The 22,123-nt window shown below is 38.4% G+C and overlaps 1 protein-coding gene across 5 annotated transcripts in view; it reads left to right on the forward strand.

Annotated features, from left to right (window-relative positions):
- GPD2 (glycerol-3-phosphate dehydrogenase 2) overlaps positions 1 to 22,123 on the forward strand; it is a 228,675-nt gene that overhangs the window by 145,608 nt on the left and 60,944 nt on the right. For all 5 annotated transcript variants that reach the window (XM_042994464.1, XM_042994465.1, XM_007078490.2 and 2 more), the window contains 4 exons: positions 383 to 554; positions 13,911 to 14,035; positions 15,333 to 15,430; positions 16,511 to 16,674. In XM_042994464.1, the coding sequence (XP_042850398.1) occupies positions 383 to 554; positions 13,911 to 14,035; positions 15,333 to 15,430; positions 16,511 to 16,674 (559 nt within the window). The remainder of the gene's footprint in view (positions 1 to 382; positions 555 to 13,910; positions 14,036 to 15,332; positions 15,431 to 16,510; positions 16,675 to 22,123) is intronic.

Here is a 22,123-nt window from a genome sequence, read left to right on the forward strand (position 1 = left end):
GCATCCGACTTCTGCTCAGGTCATGATCTCACGGTTCGTGGGTTCGAGCTCCACATCTGGCTCTGTGCTGACAGCTCAGAGCCTGGAGCCTGCTTTGGATTCTGTAATTCCCCCTCTCTCTGCCCCTCCTCCACTTGCACTCTGTCTCTCTCTGTCTCTCAAAAATGAATGAAAGTTGAAAAAAAAAAAAAAATACCGCCTGGATTTTAAGGACTTTTCTATAGGGCAGTTGGTCCTGTAACTCCACGTGGACTGTGGACTATGGTCTTGCTTTGGTATTGCTTGTCTCCATTACAAATCCCTTCTTTTAGTATACCGTGGGGTGTATTACATTGGCTTTGCACATGAACAACTGACAGTGGGCTGTGGACTTTTACACCAGGTGAACCTGGCCTATGTGCAAGCAGCGGAGTGCGTTTCAGAACCTGTTAACAGGGAGCCTCCCTCCCGAGAAGCTCAGCTACTGAGTTTGCAAAACACGGCGGAATTTGATATCCTCGTCATCGGAGGTGGAGCAACGGGATGTGGCTGTGCCCTGGATGCTGTCACCAGAGGTGAGTCCCAGCGCGGATGGGTATATTACAGGTAAAGGTTTCGTCTGCCTCCACTCTCCACCCCCCGCCCCCCCCCCCCCCCCCCAGGCAAGCCTGCGGCACCCGCTGCAAGCTAATAAAGTCCCATTTCTGCTGTACTTCCTGATTTTCCATCCTTTGTGAGGCACCTTCGTATTTTTTGAATATAGGCACTTGCACAATTTGAAAATTAAACATAGCTTGTGCTTTACACGTAAATGAATTTCTTTAAAAAGAAGACTTTAAGTTCCTTTGAATTCATTAATTTGATGTTCTGGCTATTTCTTTCTAATCACGTAAAGTAAATACATTTTAATGAAATAAAAATATTCGTATATCATCCGAAATCACATGTATGTCAGTGAAGGGTAGAAAAGATTTATTAAAATGAGTTAATCTATTAAAATAATTCTTCTTATTCTTGTATTTCTTGAAAGTGTTTCTTCCAGTGAAATATGGACTTCAGTTTGCGAAACTCGAGTTTATGTGACTTTATGATGGAAAAGACTGTTGCTAACCTGTAGTTCTCTTAGGTATCTTATTGGTCAGCATTAGGAAAGACATGATGAAATGTTCTTTAAAATGGAAGCATGGGGTGCCTGGGTGGCTCATTCATTGGTTAAGCATCTGACTCTTGATTTCGGCTCAAGTCATGATCTCACGGTTGGTGAGATCGAGCCCCATGTCAGGCCCTGCACTGATAGCATGGAGCCCGCTTGGGATTCTCCCTCTCTCTCTGCCCCTCCCCTGCTAGTGTGCATGCACAGGCTCTCTCTCTCTCAAACTAAATAAAGAAACTTAAAAAAAAAAAAAAATGGAAACATGACATATAAAGAGTGAAATTTTAGTATGGAACACCAATGCTGTTCCATATGATATATTTAATAAAATAATTTGATTTTTGCCTGTGGGTATTATTAGTGTGGAGTTTTGGGTCACAGAAATCTGGGCACATATCCTGGCTCAGCAGCTTTATCAGATGTATTTATAGATGTGACTACACACATGCATTTACTTGGGCAAATTCCTTCATTTCTGGAGGGTTCCTTGTCTTCCAAATAAGGAAAAAATACCTTCTTTGAATGATTGTTGGGAGCATTAAATGTGTAATCATGAAGATGACTTAAAATAGTGCTTGTCACACAAAATAGAAGCTCAATAAATTATAGGTAGTATTTATAGCTGCCATCGTCATCATCATCATCATCATCATCATTATTTTAAGCAGGCTCCACATCCAACGTGGGGATTGAATTCATGACCTGAGATTAAGAGTTGCATGCTCTACCCACCGAGCCATCCAGGCACCCCTATAGCTGCCCTTATTAACATGGAGGCAAAAGACTTTTAGAACCAGTTCTCCTGGAGAAAGTTCTTTGTGGTATCCTTAGATGTATCCAATTGGGCTGGGCACTGCTGCAAGGAATTTTTAGTCTGTATTATTTTAGTTACTGTGTAAGGCTCAATATTTATTGCAGTTTCGTACTTGATGGTAATAATTTATTACATGGAATAATTCTTCTCAGCTTAAGTTACTGCCATAGCCATCTTAGACTTAGTTACCTTTCATACCTGGTGGAATTTACTCTTACGTGTATGGTATTCATTCTACTTAATGGCTGAAGAATTCATCCCAAAGATAGTCTAGTTAATTATTCTTTAGGTTTCAAGTTTTTTGTTTGTTGTTGTTTTACTTTATTTTTCTATTTAAAGTAAAACCGTTTGAGTCAAATACTGACCAAGCTCTGAGAATAAAAAGATTCATATGCCGTGGTTTTGTCCTCCAGGAGCATATGATTTGTTAGTATTTGCTGAACAGTTAACATTTTCTCTTTGGGCAGGGAAGGATATTCGGTAGTGATCTGGACATTGACTGGTGCATTAGCAGATGACGTGGGTAATGGTGATGATGGTGATGATGGTGAGGAGGAGGATTTTGAGAAGAGAAGGATCCCTAGAGCCTGAATGTTGACCAGATTTTAAATTTTTGTAGTTAGTAGCAGCTAAGAATTACTGTCTTTAAAAACAATTGAATATCTTATTATATGTATATGAAATTTTGTATCTGTGGAATATTCCTCCACTAAGGTGGAGAAACCTTAGTTTGTATTTCTTTTATTATGCTGGTAGCCGTTGGGGAGTAGGATTTATAATTAAACTGTATAGACATCCTGAAGTTAATCTGTATTTATCCTTTTACTACAATTCCTGATCATATCAGTAGCCCTCTGAAGTGTGAAATAATCATGGGCATTTGGTTAATGAATTGTGCATTGTTGCTGTTCATTCATGGAATTTGCTCTTTTATTATATTTGATGCTTCACTTAACAACAAATTTTGCTTTCTCTGCATTTGATATGTTTTTACCAAATTATTCCTGATTGTATCCATTAATCTTTAGTCACATTTGACAAAAATAAATTACTGTGATCTTTTAAAGTTACCAGTAATAATTAGATTTTTCAGGACATCAAAGTTTTGGGGAACCATTGGATGTTAAAGGGCTTGTGTAGCAATGTTTGCACAAGCTTTTTGATAAAATACTGTGCCCAAACGCAATTTTGGTAATGGATAAAAGACTATAGAAGGCAGAGAAGAAGTCATGAAGTCTTCCTAATGAACATTTATTTGCATTCTTACCCTCTGCATTTTCTGGGGAATCGATTTTCAGTTGTTGCATTTGGGAATATGATTTTATAAACATAATATGCACAGTTCTTGTCATGTTCTGCTGTCGGTCTCCAGGAGCAATAGAAATCGCTTCTCTGTTTAACACCGAGTCTAGTGTCTGGGCAGGTGAAGGCCCTCTGCCCCCAGAGAGAGCTGGAACCAGAAGAATCTGATAAATAGAAACACTCCTTCGGGTTTTTCAAGGTTTTTTTTTTCCCCCAGTTCTTTTTGTTCTTTTATGTGACTTTACCTACATGTATCAGGGATCACCTAGTACATTTCTGGTTTAAAATCGAATTTATAAAGTTAGCCTTTATGGCTTTTTTTTTTTTTTTTTTTAACGTTTATTTATTTTGGAGACAGAGACAGAGCATGAACGGGGGAGGGTCAGAGAGAGGGAGACACAGAATCTGAAACAGGCTCCAGGCTCTGAACTGTCAGCACAGAGCCCGACGTGGGGCTCAAACTCACGGACTGCGAGATCATGACCTGAGCCAAAGTCGGATGCTTAACCGACTGAGCCACCCAGGCGCCCCTAGCCTTTATGGCTTTTAATTAAAATTCCAGAGGAGGCTGCCTCTTGCTGGAGGGAAACATTAATTGTAGTTCTCTTTTTCAGAACTGTGTATTTACTTTTAGTTTACAAATGGTATCTGGCTGGTAGTTCCTGAATTCTCACTACGGTTCTTGCACGTCTAGTGCAGGATAGCCCTGTGATTAAGGACACAGGTTATGCAATTACAATGAAGTGGGATCAAGTTCTTGGCTTCATCACTTGCTAGCTTCATGAGCTTTGACAAGTGTCTCAACCTTATAGAGAGCCTCAAGGTTCTCAGACATTAATGAAAGACACCAGTAACACTTTTCCGTACAAGTAAAGGTTTGCGAAAGGGAGGAAGTGTGTGCGTTGTAGAGAAAGTACAGAAGAGGCAGGGCCTGGGAAGACAGTGCATTCTGGGAATTACACGTCGGCCACCCTCACCCCTTTCTGCTTCTACCCCCTTCTACTGCCACAAGGGAAGAGGAAATCCTATTTTAGGACAGTAGATTTGTGACCTATGGAAGTTTGCCGTTTCCTGAACACTGCTGGTTGGACCAGATTGCACATTCCTACTAAAATTTATTGGTAATTTAGTGTAATTTTAATTAATGTACCAATTTTCTTTGACAGGAGTTGGGGGCGGGACTTGAAAAACTGGGCTAAAGTTTGTCTGGAAAAATAAGCCTATGAGATTCACCAGATTAATTCTGAAAAAAGAATAATGATAAAGGATTAGATAGAGATCTATCAGATATTAAAGCGTATTATAAAGCTACTTTAATTAAAATAGTTTGCCAAAGGGCTAGAGAAATAAGTGGAACCAAGAGCCTAGAAATAGATCTAAATACATAAAATTTAGAATATGATAAGGGCAGAATTTCAAATCTGTCATTATTGGTTATTTAATAAATGGTGTGAGAGTATCCACTTCCCCTGATTTTTATACATATTTAAATATATATATGTATTTATGTATATACACGCATACATATATATGCACACATATACATATATGTATATATATATTCTATTTGTCATATTCTATGTGGGCCAAGGATTTAACAATAAAATGCCATAAAACTATTAGAAGAAAGTATATGTAAATATTTTAAAAAATGGCGTAAGAAAGGTATTTTTAAGCAGGACACCAAAAAGGCCATTTTCCTTTTGGAAAATCTTGCTAAATCTGATTTCATAAAAATTAAAATTTATCTATGGCAAAAATCTAAAGAACACATGTGAGTTTGGGAAAATATAACCTACGAGACAGAGTTTGTTTCATATTGTGTTGAACTTTTCCATATCCTTTTGCTCTAGTATGCCTATAATAAACAGCATGTATCTGGATTCTTTTAGTTTTTTTTTTTTTTTTAAGGTTTATTTACATAATCTCTACACCCAAAATGGGACTCTAACTCAGAACCCCAAGATCAGGAGTCACATGCTTTTCTGAATGAGCCAGCCAGGCACCCCTGGATTTTTTTTTTTTTTTTTTTTAATGCTTAATAGGTAGAATCTACCTTTATTTTTTATTAAGTTTTTAATTTTAATTCCTGTTAGAATCTATCTTTAACCAGGTGAATTTAGTCCATTGAAAGAGTCTATCTATTTAAGCATAGAGAAAAAAGTGGAATTTGATTCAGTTCCATTTACTGGGATACCATGTGCATTTATTTTGTATTTTTTACTTACATTTTTTAACTTTGCTTCTTTTCCTCCCTTCCTTTCCTTCATATTAAATCATTCTGGTATCGCTGTGTGTTTCTGCACCTTAAACTGTATACATAAAGTTGTTTCTACCCTCGAGTCCCATCAGAGAGACTTTTCCCAGGGCCCTGTTGAGGCTCCTGCTCTGTGCTGATGCTGGACGCCCTGCAGACCAACTGCTGAGCCAGCTGGGGGTGCTTTGGCTTGGGTGATGCTCTCTGCCTCTGACTTCCTGCCTCCCAGATAACTCCCTGCAGGTAGTCCACAGCCCCGGGGCAGTGGTCACCGGAAGCCTCTCCACCGCTCTTCATAATGGATAAAGCCCTTCTTCAGTTCTCAGCATTCAGCTGGTTCGTCTGGCTTCCTTAACCTCTCCCTGCAAGGGAAACCTGTATTCCTCTTGCCCTTCAGGAACTGAAATCTGGGTGGCCTTTTCCTGTTTCTAGACCCAGAGCCCAGCAAGGCAGGGGCTTTTGGCCTAACTACTCTGCTCTGAGTTTCTGTTATATTTCTGATCCATAGTGTGTGTGTTTATTTTTGAGTCAACCACATTCTTTAAAAATACATAGAGAGAAATTATTTTTTCTGTATTTAGAGAAGAGGAGGAGTTCAAAGCTGAACTCATAATGCCATATTGATTAAAATTTTACTTACAGCAATTTATAACAGCAAAAACCTGAGGTCTGGTTTAATAAATTGGGTACATTCAGTTATCCAAGAAGTTTATAAGTATTTACAGAGAAGATGGCTAATATGTATCATAAATTGGAAAACAAGTTGTGAAGAATGAGTTTGTTAATTGTATTTGTGTTTAAAGCAAAAAGATACATAGCTTGTATACTTTCATAAGCATAGAAAGTTTCTGGTAGTATGGATGGGACATTTTTATAGTTAACACTGGTTACATCTGGATTGTGTAACTAGGAAGCCATTAGTATATTAGTTTCTCTTTTCATCCCTCTAAATTGTTTGGCTATACCTCCTCTCTCTCTTTTTTTTTAAAAAAACTTTTTTTTAATGTTTATTTATTTTTGAGAGAGAGAGAGACAGACAGACAGAACATGAGTCGGGGAGGGGCAGAGAGAGAGAGGGAGACACAGAATCCGAAGCAGGCTCCAGGCTCTGAGCTGTCAGCCCAGAGTCCGACGCGGGGCTCGAACCCACGGACCGTGAGATCATGACCTGAGCTGAAGTCGGACGCTCAACCGACTGAGCCACCCAGGCACCCCTATACCTCCTCTCTTTGAACATTGGCGGTTTTTATAATAAAAAAGTAAAAAGAAGAAGCAACCAGGCAACTCCCATATTCCCTCATAACTGTATTATTCTGATTAATGTTATGGGGCGCCTGGGTGGCTCAGTCGGTTGAGCTTCCGACTTTGGCCCAGGTCACGATCTCACCGTCTGTGAGTTCGAGCCCCGTGTCGGGCTCTGTGCTGACAGCTCAGAGCCTGGAGCCTGCTTCGGATTCTGTGTCTCCCTCTCTCTCTAACCCTCCCCACTCATGCTCTGTCTCTCTCTGTCTCATTTTTGTGACTTTTTTGTCACAATGCATTTTTGTGACTCTACAATCTGTGTGTACTTAAGGAACACACATGTTATCCCCATTAATAGTTTATGTTTCCTGATGTAAAAATAGCAATAGGTATTAAATAATCAATCCAATATTCTATAATTCTGTAAAATGTTAACGTTCGTTGTTGGAAAAAAACTAGGCCAAAAGCATAGTATTCAGGCTATAAGGATTAAGAAGTCAGGATTACTTTGTAGGGGAGTGTTATTTATTTATTTTTTTGGAAATTGATCCTTCATATGAAATGTTCAGCCTTTGGGATAGTCCTTTGTCTTATTAGTGGCATTGGCTTTCTGAAGTCCAGAGGTAAATGCCCAAAGCTTTTCTAAAGAAAGAGAAACTTTCCTTTCCTTAAATGACATCCTTTTATCCTTCATGGGGCATGTGGCTTTAATACATATGCTCTGGTACTAATGTACAGATGTCTAAATTTTTTGACTGGTGTGTTGTGTTGGTGCTTCTCCTATGCATTTCACAGGGATTAATCTCTCCTTTCTATTTAAAAATATCTAAATAATGCCATATCTGAAAATTTATTCTAATGAAATAATTAAAAATGCAGAGTTTAAATGAAAATATGTCGCAGTACTATCTGTGATAATGTAGGTATAAAATAACCCAAATGTTCAAAAATAGGGAATTGGATATAAATCATCGTAAATATTTAATGTAATACTATTCATACATTAAAAATGAAACGATAGAAAAATACATATTGACATGAAGAGATGTTTACAATAAATAACATTGAATGAAAAAAATGGAATATGTCCTATTTTTGTAAAAATGTACATATGTGATTATAGACATGCATAGAAAATGCGAACGTTTAAATGTTCACAAATGTCAACTGTGGTTATCTCTAAGCCGTGCGATTACAGGAGAGTTTTATTTTGTTCTCTTTACTTCTCCGCATTTATTATACTGAGCATGTTTTCATGCATAATAAGATAATCAGTAAAAGGTATTAAAATATACTTCTGTTCTATATCATGTTGTGAAAGTTAAATGTCGCACCATTCTTCCCCTTAGAAGGTAATTACTCCTCTGTTCATCCAACTGTCTTGAGCCACAAATTGGTTTAGCTAGAAGTGGTTGGTAGCTAGACATTCTCACTCAGGTCGGAAAAGACAAAGCTGTAAAGAGCCTTCTTTAGTTTAAGTCCCCTGCCCCGCGTCCCCTGTAATTTGAACTTGCTCAGGGATAGGCTGAAGATGACAGAAAGGCAGATTTCAGGTGCCTTTATTCTTCCACTGTGGCTAATCTTGTTAGTCCACCTAAGATTCTCAGAGTAATTTCATCCCAAATATTAATACTTCACCACTGTAATGAAATCCCTGTGAATATGTATTAAAAGCAATCAATGTTAAAACAAAAAAGAAAATAACAGTACCACTCGTAAGTGTTCTGGTTTATCTCCTCAGGGATAGAGCTCACTGCTGTCCATAACAAGTAACTGCCAAAAAGAAAACAAACAAACAAACAAACAAAAAACAAAGACTATTTTCATAAAACCTTGAACTAGTTTAGTTGAATTACTGTAAATGCACAGAGAGGTCTGCCCTCCATCGCGCTGGCATGTGGGGAGGTCATTCTTTCTTCTACTTGGAGGAAAGATCTTCCCGAGCTCCTCAAATCCGCAGCCAGCAGTAGATTGAAGCGTGGGTACATTATTTTGGATGTCCTTCAAACTTAATTATCTTACCTGAGAACACTAAATGTTAGCATTGAGTATCACTTAAAAATACTGTTCGTTCACCTTAAGAAAGCACAAAAGTACTCTCTTTTCACTTCCCTGCTTTAACGTATCAGAAAACTAAGCCCTTAAAAGTTCAGATCCATAATTTTTGTGGGGAGGAAAATTTTGGAGTTCTGAGAGGTGCACAGAAAGGAACATATTAGATAACAGGACTGTGTAAGCCTGTAAGGCTTTTTGAAATTCCATGATCTTTGCTGTAGTCAGTTAGTCAGTTAAAAATATATTTATGGGAAGCTGTTAGAACTTCTAATAATCTCTTGAGTTTGCATCAGTTTCCTCCTCCCTCATTCCATTGTTCTCATCCCACAAAAATGAGAAAACATTTAGTGTATAATAGCAGTTGAAAATCTAAAATTTGTTTTTTCTTTTTTTCCAAATATCTGAGGGTTTGTATGTGTGTATGTGGTTCTGAAAACTTTTGGTAATACTTTTAGGTTACATGGTGCTTTAATACATCAATATAGCTGGAACTTTAGGGGTTAAATTTTTCTGGGATTTTTTTTTTTTTTTTTTTTTTGCTCTGGAAGAAGCTGTATCATTTCACTCCAGAAATTCTGGTGGGTTGATGGTATGACACTAGAAATAATAGGACAAGCAAAACAGCCTGGTTTGACAGAGAAGCCCGTTTTAACTTTTGTTGGTATTCACTAGGGTTTCTCACATAAATACATGTGAATAACTTTTTTAAAATGTCCAATACTTGCAAAAGCAGTTTTGAGGCTTTAAAGTGTTAGCTCTCACTTACATATCCTGAAATATCCTCCTGAGATGGCTTGCTAATTCCTAGAGTAGCTTCCCTGCCTCACACTCTGTCAGTTTGGGAAAGAAAAAAAAAAAAAAAAAAAATCCAGCCTGATGACACAAGCCCATAAAATTCTCTCTTCACATCGCTCTCTGCTACCATTTCTGCCTTGTGAGGCTGGCCTCTTCATTGCCCTGCTCCTCCTCTATGACACATGTCCCCTAAGCGGTCTACCTCCAGTTCTTCTCCCCCTCCAGACCGGCCCTCCACCCCCACAGAGAGATCTTTCTAGAACATTAATCTGATAGCTTAGCTTCAAACACTTTGATGGTTCCCCTGATAGATAGGACAATACTATTTCTCAAAAGACTATCTGAGAATTTCTGGAAAAAAAAATTAACTATTATTCTTTTTTTATGATAAGAAAAAAAGAATCAACCAGCATGCTTTTCCTCAAAATGGATAATTTGTAACTGAGTACAGCCATCCGGTTCATTGTTCTGTGGTATTGATGCCAAATCTAGTACCTTCTAACAAAGCATTTGCTTCTCAAACCAATACGTGACTTGAAGCCATGTTCTCAGAGGCATTTTCCTTTTGAGGAGACTCAGATAATACTTTGCTTGTGAGAAAGAGTGGCCCAGAGGACAGAGTTTTTGCTTCTCAAACCAATATGTGACTTGAAGCCATGTTCTCAGAGGCATTTTCCTTTTGAGGAGACTCAGATAATACTTTGCTTGTGAGAAAGAGTGGCCCAGAGGACAGAGTCCAAATCCCCAGTGTGGACGAAAGGCCCTTTTACTATTCCTGCCTTTTACTGTTCCTCCTGCTGGATCTTCTTCCCATTGTCCACAGGCCCTGAGTGACAAGCAGCCTCAAACTTAGGGGGTCATCTCAAGCGCTTGCCTTTCTCTGGCTTAGGCCATTTCTCGCCGGTGATAATTCCCTCTCCTCTACCCATGTACCGTAAACTTGGATTTTCCTGAAGACCCCAGTCCCAGGGACAATTAAAAACTTACACTGAGGCTACAGTTATTATACACACAGGGAATCGTGCCATCAATGAGCTACCCCAAAATTTAGTGGCTTAAAGCAATATTTGCTATCACACAATTTCAGTGGGTCAGGGATCTGGGGGTGTGCCTTCACCTGAGTTCTCTGGCTCTGTGTCTCAAAAAGGTTGCAGTCCTTCCTAGCAAGTCATGTAGTTGTTGGCATGATTCAGTTCCTCCCTGGCTGTTGGACTGAGGCCTCGATTTCTTGTGACCTGTTGCCGGCGGGGGCTCCTTTCGTCTGTGGTCTCAAAACATGATGGCCTGTTTCATCCTAGTTAGCCAGAGAGGGGAAGAGAGAGCGTGGGCAAGAGAGAGAACAGAAATTACAGTCTTTTGTAACCTAATCACAGAAGTGGTATGCCATTATTGCTGCATTTTTCTTCGCTAGAAGCAAGGCACCGGGTCCAGCCCACATTCCAGGGCATTCCATGCTAGGAAGTGGGGATTCCTGTGGACTGTCTATGATGTCCTCTCCCACAGTCTACAGGATACCTTTGGGCACGCCCAGGTGGGAAGCATGGCTGATGGGAAGGTTCCCTCTGTATTATGTCCCTGTGTGCCATGGTGTGGGCATCTTGGTGTCATGACTGGGATTCCAAGGTTAAATGGGAGAGATAGTGTAAAGAATCTGGCTCTTAAATGCCATTTAAAAGTGAACTCCCTTGGGGCGCCTGGGTGGTTCAGTAGGTTGAGCGTCTGATCTCGCGGTTCGTGAGTTCCAGCCCCGCGTCGGGCTCTGTGCTGACAGCTCAGAGCCTGGAGCCTGTTTCGGATTCTGTGTCTCTCTCTCTCTCTCTGACCCTCCCCCGTTCATGCTCTGTCTCTGTCTCAAAAATAAATAAACGTTAAAAAATAAAAATAAAAAAAAAATAAAAGTGAACTCCCTCATCTAATCTTCAGTTGAAGGAAAAAACGATCTATTTTAGTGCTGGAAGAAGATCTCTCCGTTGGACTTACTAAGGAAAGGTGAAAAATCTCGCCAAGGAAGAGCATTCTTAAGAGATTACAAATGTAATCTTGACTATGCAGTTTTAGGTTTATGTCCCGATTTTAACTTCTAACACAGAGTAAGATAAGAGTCCTCTGTATTTTCAAATCTAGCACCTGTAAAACTGCTACACTTTACTTACCTCTCTCTGGGCTGGGAGCTGCTTGACAGCTTGGTCCATGCCTAATTCATTTCATTTTTTAAAAATGTTTGTTTAGGGGCGCCTGGGTGGCGCAGTCGGTTAAGCGTCCGACTTCAGCCAGGTCACGATCTCGCGGTCCGTGAGTTCGAGCCCCGCGTCAGGCTCTGGGCTGATGCTCGGAGCCTGGAGCCTGTTTCCGATTCTGTGTCTCCCTCTCTCTCTGCCCCTCCCCCGTTCATGCTCTGTCTCTCTCTGTCCCAAAAATAAATAAAAAACGTTGAAAAAAAAAAATTAAAAAAAAAATGTTTGTTTATTTATTTTGAGAGAGAGAGAGAGAGAGAGAGAGAGAGAAGGAGCAGGGGAGCGGCAGAGAGAGGGAGACAGAATCCCAAGCAGGCTCCACACTGTTAGCACAGAGCCCGATGTGGGGCTCAAACTCACGAACCATGAGATCGTGACCTGAGCTTAAATCAAGAGTCAGATGCTTAACCTACTGAGCCAGCCAGGTGCCCCCACACCTAATTATTTCTTTTTTTTTTTTTTTTTTTTTTTGTGTGTGTGTGTGTTTTTTTTTTTTATTTTTTATTTTTTTTTTATTTTTTAATATATGAAATTTACTGTCAAATTGGTTTCCATACAACACCCAGTGCTCATCCCAAAAACACCTAATTATTTCTAATGCCAACACTTCACCTGGCACTTAGGATCTCAGTATTCATTTAAAACGCATGTACTAACTTGATATATTTTTCTGTTGTTGTTTTTAATACATCCAGTACTGAATTTACTAAGCATATTGGATAGAGTTTCCATGGTTGAGAAGTTGACAGATCTTTGCCTGGCATAATGCTTCACAAAGATGAAGTCTGTAATCTCTATTAATTTCTGTGTTATTTTGCTAGTTAGTTAGAGCACTAGCAGTTTTGCCCTTGAATCAAAGTTCTCTACTTTCCCTCTGTGGTTTCCAAATATTTTGTCCTTTTGAGTCAAGGGAATTGCCCTGATTTTATGATGACATTTGGGTAAGATATTTAAACTGTTAAAAGTTATAAAAACGACCCTTTGGTATTAAATGTAATAAATGGCTCTGAATTGAATACATGCACAGATTCTCTTATCTGAGCTTCGTGAGCCCACACTGCTCCATTACATATTCTCATTGTAATTGAATTCTATGACATTCTCTCAACTCCTAAGAGTATGCCAGGCCAGGAGAACTCCTCATGGCTTGGTGCTGATGTTTACTTTGGGCCTTTTGAAGTGTGGGGGTTTCATCTCTACCTGTATATGGCACCTGTAGTACTGTTGGTCTTGCCCAATCTGGAAGAAGCAGGGGAGTCTCTGTAAGAAAAGAAAAGAAAACAAGCGAAAGCTAGTTTCATCCCTCAGATATTTATCACAATCCTCAAAGAAAGGGGCAGAGACATGACTTCTAGAACCCAACCTGTCTTTGCTCAGCCTCACCTTTACCAAGAATATTGTCTTTTCTTTCCTCATGGATACTCTGCCCTGGGTATATTTGTCCTGGGTGTATTTGTATTTTTCTTTGTAATTCCATAATACTGTGCTCGCATGTCTTAGACCATAAATCCCTCAAGGCCAGAGGTTATTCTCTTCCCTCCTTTTTTCTTTTGATACCTTTGGTCTCTTTTCTCATTTTATACCCACTCGAACAGCATTCCAGAAATAGTAGCCAACACATAAGAGGTGTGGTCTAGACTTATGCATGATGTGTTAGAGTAGAGTGGAGATGACGGGCTGGAACATGTGAAAGGCTTGGAGTGAGGCATGAAGGTGAGTTCCTCAAGGCTTCCAAACAGCACTGCCTTAACTCCACTTGGGTCAGGATGGGTGCCTGGCTCTCCTCTGACCCTCTCAGTGCCCCAGAGTATGTTGCTGCCATGAAATTGTATCGTCATATTTTCTAGTTGTGATTCCTTCACAGTTTAATATGCTTCTAGTTCTGGTTTGACTTTTCCCCCAGGACGAGGCTAAAATCTCTTCATTATAATATAGACAGTGTACTGCACTTTGAATACAAATTTATCCATGTTCAGAGTAATTTTTCTTGTGATTGTCTCTACCCTGGAGAAGTGCCTTTAATGAATTACATACAAATTGTGTAATTTAAGAAGTTAATTTGGTTTTCTGGTTACACAGGACTAAAAACAGCCCTTGTAGAAAGAGATGATTTCTCATCAGGGACCAGCAGCAGAAGCACTAAATTGATCCATGGTGGTGTGAGATATCTTCAGAAGGCTATCATGAAGTTGGATATTGAGCAGGTAATTGTGTATGCTGGTTGTTAAACAAAAAATTGCGACTATGCTTTTTTCTACCCAATTAAATCAGGGTGGTTTTTTTTTGTTGTTGTTGTTTTTTTATGGCTTTTAACATTTCTTCCTGTTGGAAATACCTATTTAGTGTGTATTCTGCTGGAGTATCTTTCAGGAGGGGTGTGTCATTTCTTTCCTGCAGCATCATGTTTATGGGTGATCAGGGGCTTTTTCTACACAGGCATGTCAAAATAGCAGATTTACAAAATCACTTTTGGATATGTTGCCTCTTAACAATTGCGATTGTTTCTTTGTTCTTTCATTTGTTTGTTTTGCCAATGGCTACCAAATTGCTACTTTCTGGGCAGTGTTGTAATACAGGAGTGTTCAACTGATCCTCTTAACTGTAATTGCAATCACACGCTCGTATTGTCACTGACATATTCCTAAGGAGAAGATGTTCTGAGTCATGCTTTTCTTATGTCACACTTTATTGTGTCCAGTCTGCCACCATTTGAAAACTGCCAAGGCAGTGTGGAAGATGACATTTCCCAGAGGGGTAAAAAAAAAAAAATCGGCTGAACTCCCTATCTGCTTCTGGTACATGAAAAACAGAGCAGTGCTAACTTGACATTGTCAGTCTTGAATGTGTCCTCTTTTCTTACGTGTCTCTTCGGCATCATGATGGATGCAAAGAAAAGAGCATAAGACTTAGAATCAGATGACTTGTGATGTGTTCCAGATTATTTATTCCATTTCTATGAGCCTCAGTTTTCTCATTTTTAAGTTAGTGTTATAGTAATGATAATGCTAGCTCTTTAGAGACGCATAACGAGGACGAAAGGAGTAAAGACAAATGCTTTTCTGTAATCTGTGAAATACTGTGCAACTCCTAAGTATTATCTCTGCTTGTGTTAGTGGAGGCAGGAAGGGAATATTTAGCATGAATTTGAACAATCTGTTATTTCTTACATGGGGAAATATTATAGAGGACTGAGAAAGCGGACAATACAGAGAATGCAAGATAAATTGTTACAATAATCTTGTAACTCAAGTCGGGAAAATATCTTACACCTGGGAACTCTGACAGCATGTTTTTCTCCTATGCAAATACAGTTAAGGTTTCTAAAAAATCTTTCAGGTTGACAGCATGATGTATTATTAGAACTTTGATTAGGAGGGAGCGATCCTCACTCAGAGGTAGAGAGGTTTCTGTGTATCAATCAGTTGGCAGGGTGTCTATTTGCCATTTGAAAATATTATGATCTGTTACTGCCAAACTAATTTTCTCTGTTTTGCTTTTCAGTACAGGATGGTAAAAGAAGCCCTTCACGAGCGTGCCAACCTACTAGAAATTGCTCCCCATTTATCAGCTCCGTTGCCTATAATGCTTCCTGTTTACAAGTAAGCCTTTTGATATCACCTATATACTATTTGCTTAATTGAGGTCAATAGAAGAACACAGTTTTAATGGAAATAGTTCCTCAGTGTGTATTTCTTAATGTACTTTTAATTGGTCCTAATCTTTAATCCTTTTCAAACATCTGCCTTTGTTGTGTTTAAAAGTGTGGCTTTTCCTAAATTGCCCCTTTCTGACCCAACTCTAAGGACTAGATCTTGAAGGCCAAGGCGGTTGTCCTCTATATTTATAATTAGTATTTCTTACCCCAGTTTACTGAGAGTCTAAAGACGAGCGACTGCGTTTGTACCAGGGAACAGAAGAGGGTCATTTGCACACTAAAATGCACAGCTAAAAAGTACCTTGCTGCAAAATCTGAACCTAATATGTACCAACTCCAAGCCTAAACCGTTTTGGCTCATTTTAAATTTCCAAGTTAGCCAAAACCGAAGTTTGGTTCAGAGGTGTCGGATGGTAAGCTATAAAACCCAATTTTCCTGATTTTGTTAGAGCTGGTCCATTAAGTCACCTTAAATTGGAATATAGGTAATATGAGACAGTGGATTATGTAACTGCTAGCCACATGAGGGTTGGGGTGCCTAGAAACAGATTTTATCATTTTCATCCATATTTTGTCATAGATTGCTTAGGACATTTCAAGCCAGTGATTCTCTCCCCTGGTTGCACATTAGAGTCACCCAGACCCCCAACTCTAGTCTCTAGACCCGTGAGGCCCCGGTATCTGTATGTATGTTTATGTTTATGTTATGTTTATGAGGCCCAGGTATCTGTATGTATGTTTATGTTCATGAGAATTCTCCCCAGAGAATTCTCATCTGCAGCCAGGTCGAGAAGCACTGCCTTAGGGATGATTCATTTAGAGTCTCACTGATTCATTTTCTTATATAATTCAGCTTGGTTGGTGTCAAAAACAGTTTTGTAGTTCCTCCTGTTTCCTTTGCAGCAAATACACCTCTAGATATACTTTGCTTTTCTTAAATGCAAAGTATATTGTAACTTACAGTGACATTCTAGAATGTTCTACCCTGTGTCTCAAGAAACCTTTCCCCCTATTTATGCCGTAGGTGGTGGCAGCTACCTTATTACTGGGTAGGAATCAAGCTGTATGATCTGGTTGCAGGAAGCAATTGCCTGAAAAGCAGTTATGTCCTCAGCAAATCGAGAGCCCTTGAACATTTCCCAATGCTCCAGAAGGACAAACTGGTAGGAGCAATTGTCTATTATGACGGTATGTGATTTTTCTTTTTACAAGGCACTTCTCTCTTACTCATGACCCTTACAGTATGTTCTTAATGAGATAGTTTCGCATTGTTAATTTTAATGCTGGTCTTCTACAACATACAAACACATATGCGTGTGGGCACACACACACACACACACACACACACACACCCCACTTTGTCTAATATTAGCTGAAAAACTACTCGTGGTGTTTTGAGTTTAACATTTTCCAGTTTTTGAGTATTCTTTTTCTTCTTTGATTTCTACTTTGTCTCATGGTTGGTTTGGTTCATTTTCCATCATTATGAATTTGGGCCGCACCCTCATGCCATTTAATCTGTTCCACGTTTGCCAGTGAATACTAGCCTTATGAATATATTATAATGTTGAAAGCAGCTGAATATCTGTTAGGTTTTCTAGATGAAACCTCTATTTTCAAGGGGTTATAAACCTAGAGAAAAATGCCCTCTGGGCTGAAATTGACATGTTTGTATTTTGCACAGGACACAATTCTTGAACGTATAATTTATGTGATGAGGTAGATGAACATTGCATCTGTTAAACCAAAGCCTCAGTTTTTATTGCTTATTTTTTTGTTGTTAAATGTTTTCTAACAGAAACATTATCTAATATCCATTTGCCATGTGTTCCTTGTTCGTTCTTTGTGTGTGTGGGTGGGTATGGGTATATGTGAACAATATAATTTTATACACTTTTATTTGAAGGACTTAACCACTTAATATGTCTCCAGATGGACCACAATGCAACACAAAACAAAACAAGAAAAGCCATTTTTGAAATTGTACTATGGTTTTAAAGGGTGTATGGAATCACAGAATAGTCCAGGGATGGATGTCTATTTATAAAATAAATAGCTGGACGCAGATAATTGTACACGTTCAAAAAGTCTTGGAAATTTTGTGTCACAAAAGACAGCTTGGGCTCTATAGCTCAGTGGGTTGGTTTTTTTTTTTTTTTAACCCCATTATGTGACCTTTGTATTTCATCTTACATATCTAAACTCTTAGCATGAAGAAATGTTTGTTGTTGTTGTTTTCTGTTCTTTTTGTTTGTATGTTTTCAGGGGACTTTGATATTTACACTTTATATTATAGGATATCCTCAAGCCTACCCCCACCTTTTTTCTTCTTCTCAGTGTTAGATTCCTGAATCAATTTAGCTGTCTGTCATGCTTCATGTATGAATGCAAAATGTATATGTGCAGAGGGGGCAACAGGGACAAACTCAAGAAAATGTCCTAGGAGCAACAATATTGGAAAAATGTTAAGGGTCTTAGACAAACATTAAAAGCTAGAGAATTCACAGTTTACAGTGCCTTCCAGCATCTAAGCACCACGGGGGGTGGGGGAGCACTTAACTACTTTTTGGTGCCCTTGTTGAGCCTACATGTTAAAGGACAACCTTAACTGTGAATTTGCTTTCTCTGCATCAGACCCTTAATGCTAATCCATTGTAGTTTAGTGGGTGATTATATTAAAGAGGTTTTGGGTCCAGGAGGAGTAAGAAGGCATTCTGCAAATGACATCCTTCCCATCCTGACACAGAAGTGTTTGTGCCCTTTGCCTCTTATTACCCATCCCTCCTGGCTAAACCCTCTCAAATACTTGGTCATTTTCTTTACCATGTGATGTATCAAACACTAACTAGTTTTACTTTTTAGCCTGTGCATATCTGAATCTCCTTGAGAGGACTATAAGTGGATGTCACATCTGAATTTGTGGCATCCTGTTTTTCGTTGGTTTGATATTGTTATGATTTTTACAGATTCTTATTGATTCTACATAGAGAAACCAAGGGAAATTTATGTCACATGTGCAGAAGAAACATCATCTAATTAGAAGCAAGAGAAGAATTTCTTTAATCTAAAATTGGGTTTTAGGGCGCCTGGGTAGCTCAGTCAGTTAAGTGCCTGGCTCTTGATTTCTGCTCAGGTCATGCTCTCATGGTTCGTGAGATTGAGCCCCTGTGTTGAGAAGCCTTCTTGGGATTCTCTCTTTCCCTCCCTTGCACTTTCTGTCACTCTCTCAAAATAAATAAATAAACAAATAAAATAAAATAAAATAAAATAAAATAAAATAAAATAAAATAAAATATAATATAATAAAATTGGATTTCATACCTTGTTTATAGGTTGCAAAATTATGAGTTCAGCAAGAATTATTGAAAAATATAAAAATTATTATTTAAAATAATTTCAAATTGGTATTTGAAAGTTGACTATAAAAAATCTTAAATCTTGAAGGGATAAAATAATTATATTCTAGTCATTTGAGATTATTTATATTTATATTTATATTTATATTTATATTTATATCCTTGTTCTGAAATAATACAGGTCCAGCTATGTCCTGTATTTGAGGTGAGGCAAAACAAGAATGTGCAACAAAGTATTGTTTTATGGTTTCACAACTGTATTCACTGACAGAGCAACTCCTGTTTTACCTAATGGTGTGATGAGCAAATTAAATATCAATGAGGAAGTAAGGCTGAAAGGAGCATATAAGTAAGGGCATTACATGTAGTAAGTGTGTGCTCAGAGAAAGGAAGGAATGCCCTACCCCTTGACCAAAAAGGAACATTATCATCCTGTCACCAAAGTATTTCAGAGAGGAAAAGGTACCGGAACATTTACTATTGCAAATGAGGTCTATACATTGTAATTTATAAGGTAAAACTTTCTTAACAAGAAAAAAAAAAATCTTCTTTATAACTGACCATTATGAGAATGTAATAAGTTACCCAAATAACTTCAAAATGAAATTTGGTCTGCTTGAAATAACTTTTTTTTTTCTTTTTTACTGAAAAATAATTTATTGCAGTGCAATTCACATAACATAAAATTAACCACTTTAAAGTGAGCAGAAATAATAATTTTTATAACTCCCAACTTGGGAGAATCTTGATTACGAAAAAGTGGCAAAAGTAATTAAATTGAACTTCTCAATGCTACAAGAAGTTAGGCTAACTAAACACTCTTATTAGTAATTCATTATACAGTTATTTCGGCACCAATGAAAAGTAAAATATAACAGTATGAAAATATAGTCAAACCAGTAAACATTGCCATTACCTTAGACCAGTGGCTGAGAAAGTCTTTAAAGTTCCTACAAGGCTGGATGTTAGGGCCTTGAGGTATTCCCTCTGACATACAAAATGTACAAAGATCAACATAGTTTTTCTTAATTATTCGTAGGAATAGTTCATCCTAAATAAATAGTGATGGCCATTGCATTTGATTAAGGCAAAATGTATTCCTCCACAAAAGTCAATACGGGTAATAAAATAAATTCCACATACTTTCAAATGTAGTAATTATAGCGGTTATTATGTGCTTGGCATAGGTATGATCCATTGCCATATTTTGTTGTTAAGTGCTGAAAAACAAACTCACCCATATGGAGGAATAAGTACCATCTTTTTCAGTGCAAAGTAAATGTCAAATTTCTCAGTGAAATTTATATGAAATGAAAGTTGGGATTGGAAGGGACAGATCAGGTTATATTTTCTTCATCTATTCTGTTAGAGAAAACACACAGTCAACTCACTGGTTTTATGACTGAGACATAATCCTGGTGGTTCTTACCTGTTTCTTGCCTTCTGCTACCAGAGAGCCGACTGATGCCGGCCATGGTCATTACCTCTAAGAAGGGGGTACCAGGTAGTATGGTGGCTGCTTCAACTCTCCTAAGTCAGCCAGAAGTATTTAAGGCATGACACTCTTGAGCAACTCGGCATGCCATGAGATAGGAATCAGCGCAGGAGGGGGTGCCGGTTTCTTCAGGAACTTATTTTGCCTTCCTCTGCCAACTTTACTTCAGTCTATCTGTTTCCAGAGTATGTTCTTTGCTGCCATTCTAGTTGGACTCCAGTTATCCAATCCAGTGCACAGAACATGAGATATAATTAAAAAATCATTAAATATTTAAAACCATTAAATACAGCCATTAAGCTTCCATAAGATGAGACTGGAGAACAAAATTATGGCTTTAAATTCTTCCTTGTGAGCATCAAGGCACTGACAGAGAGAGATGTCTGTTATTTCATACCCAATGATGCCCTTAAGTATTCCTTATGCACATATGAAAATCGCAACCTACAGGAAATTACATTAGCTTTCCTAATGTAAATAAAAGTTGGTTATATCCATGTTTCAAAGGGGGAATTAAAGCCCAGGTTTCACTAGAATATTCATTTTTATTCCAGCCTAAAACTCAACAGCATACAAATAGATGAATTCAGCTCGTGAGAGAGCAAAGCCAATTTAATCTCTGGCTCCCCTGAGGTAAATGTAGTTCACGGTCCTGCCCCCACCCCAACCTCAGCTATAATCCCTGGCTCCTGGAGGTAAAAATGCACTGAAGTGAGGAAAATTCTGCAGCAGGATATAATGATCCAAAATGACAGGGACAATAATGACAATGAATTTCATGTCTCCCAGTCATGAGCTGGAGATGCTTGACTAGGCTGACTTCTACAATTAAATTGTTACAGGTACAGCAGGAGATGCAGTTAGCTGTGCGCTTTGGGGAACGATGCCTCTGGCAAAAGGCATATTGTGGAATCCAGACTCTTTTGTTAGGAACAAACTATTACTCCTCTAGGTAGGCACCCTCAGTTGTATGCTTAAATAAAAGAAATCCTGGGTTAAAGACAAGTCTTTTAAGGTGTTGATTTTATCTACTTGGAAACCTTAAAAAAAAAAAATCAATTACCCAATAACACAAAGGTGATTTGTTTCTTCTTTTTTGGTCTTATGCTTTTGTTTTTGTTTTTCCTTTGAGTCCCTGAAACATAAGTCAAACCTAAAGATGGTGCCTTTAATTCTCATTTACCCTATTTGCAAATACAGCTGTTGAGCCTATTGGGTGTTACCAACTTTAATCTGACAGACACATTAATTTCTTCAGAGTAATAGAAATAGGTTGAATAAATAACCAAATAATGGGATTTACAAACAAAATAGAGTCCTGTTCTGTGAGTTTGGGCTATGTGCTCCTTAATATAATCCTTGTAGGGTTGCTCCGATGACCTCTAAAGTTGACGGTGTGAGCCTTCTGGGGCGCACAAGACCATCTACTGGGTGTAGAAGAACATATTAGAACGTCTGCTTGGATATTTTGTTATCAAATGCCTTATAAATGTCTGTTTTTACATATGGTCCAAATGTCTGTAATATGTAAATTCAAGTACTTCTATATATAAGTACACTATTGCAGGTATTTAATTTATCAATAAATTACTTACTGGGGCTATATGCTGATGTTTACTTTGGGGAATACTGGACTTAATTTTTCTTCTTTGAACCACTGGGTTAGTAATTTGTCATCATTTTAAGTCTTTGAAAACTGACTAATTTGAATGTTTTCAAGATAGATGTATCAGCTCGAGGAAAAATTCCCCCAGAAGAGGAAACATCACCAAATCCATTCCTTCAT

The sequence above is a fragment of the Panthera tigris genome, chromosome C1, assembly GCF_018350195.1.
Source record: "Panthera tigris isolate Pti1 chromosome C1, P.tigris_Pti1_mat1.1, whole genome shotgun sequence".
In the NCBI taxonomy this organism is placed as follows: domain Eukaryota; kingdom Metazoa; phylum Chordata; class Mammalia; order Carnivora; family Felidae; genus Panthera; species Panthera tigris.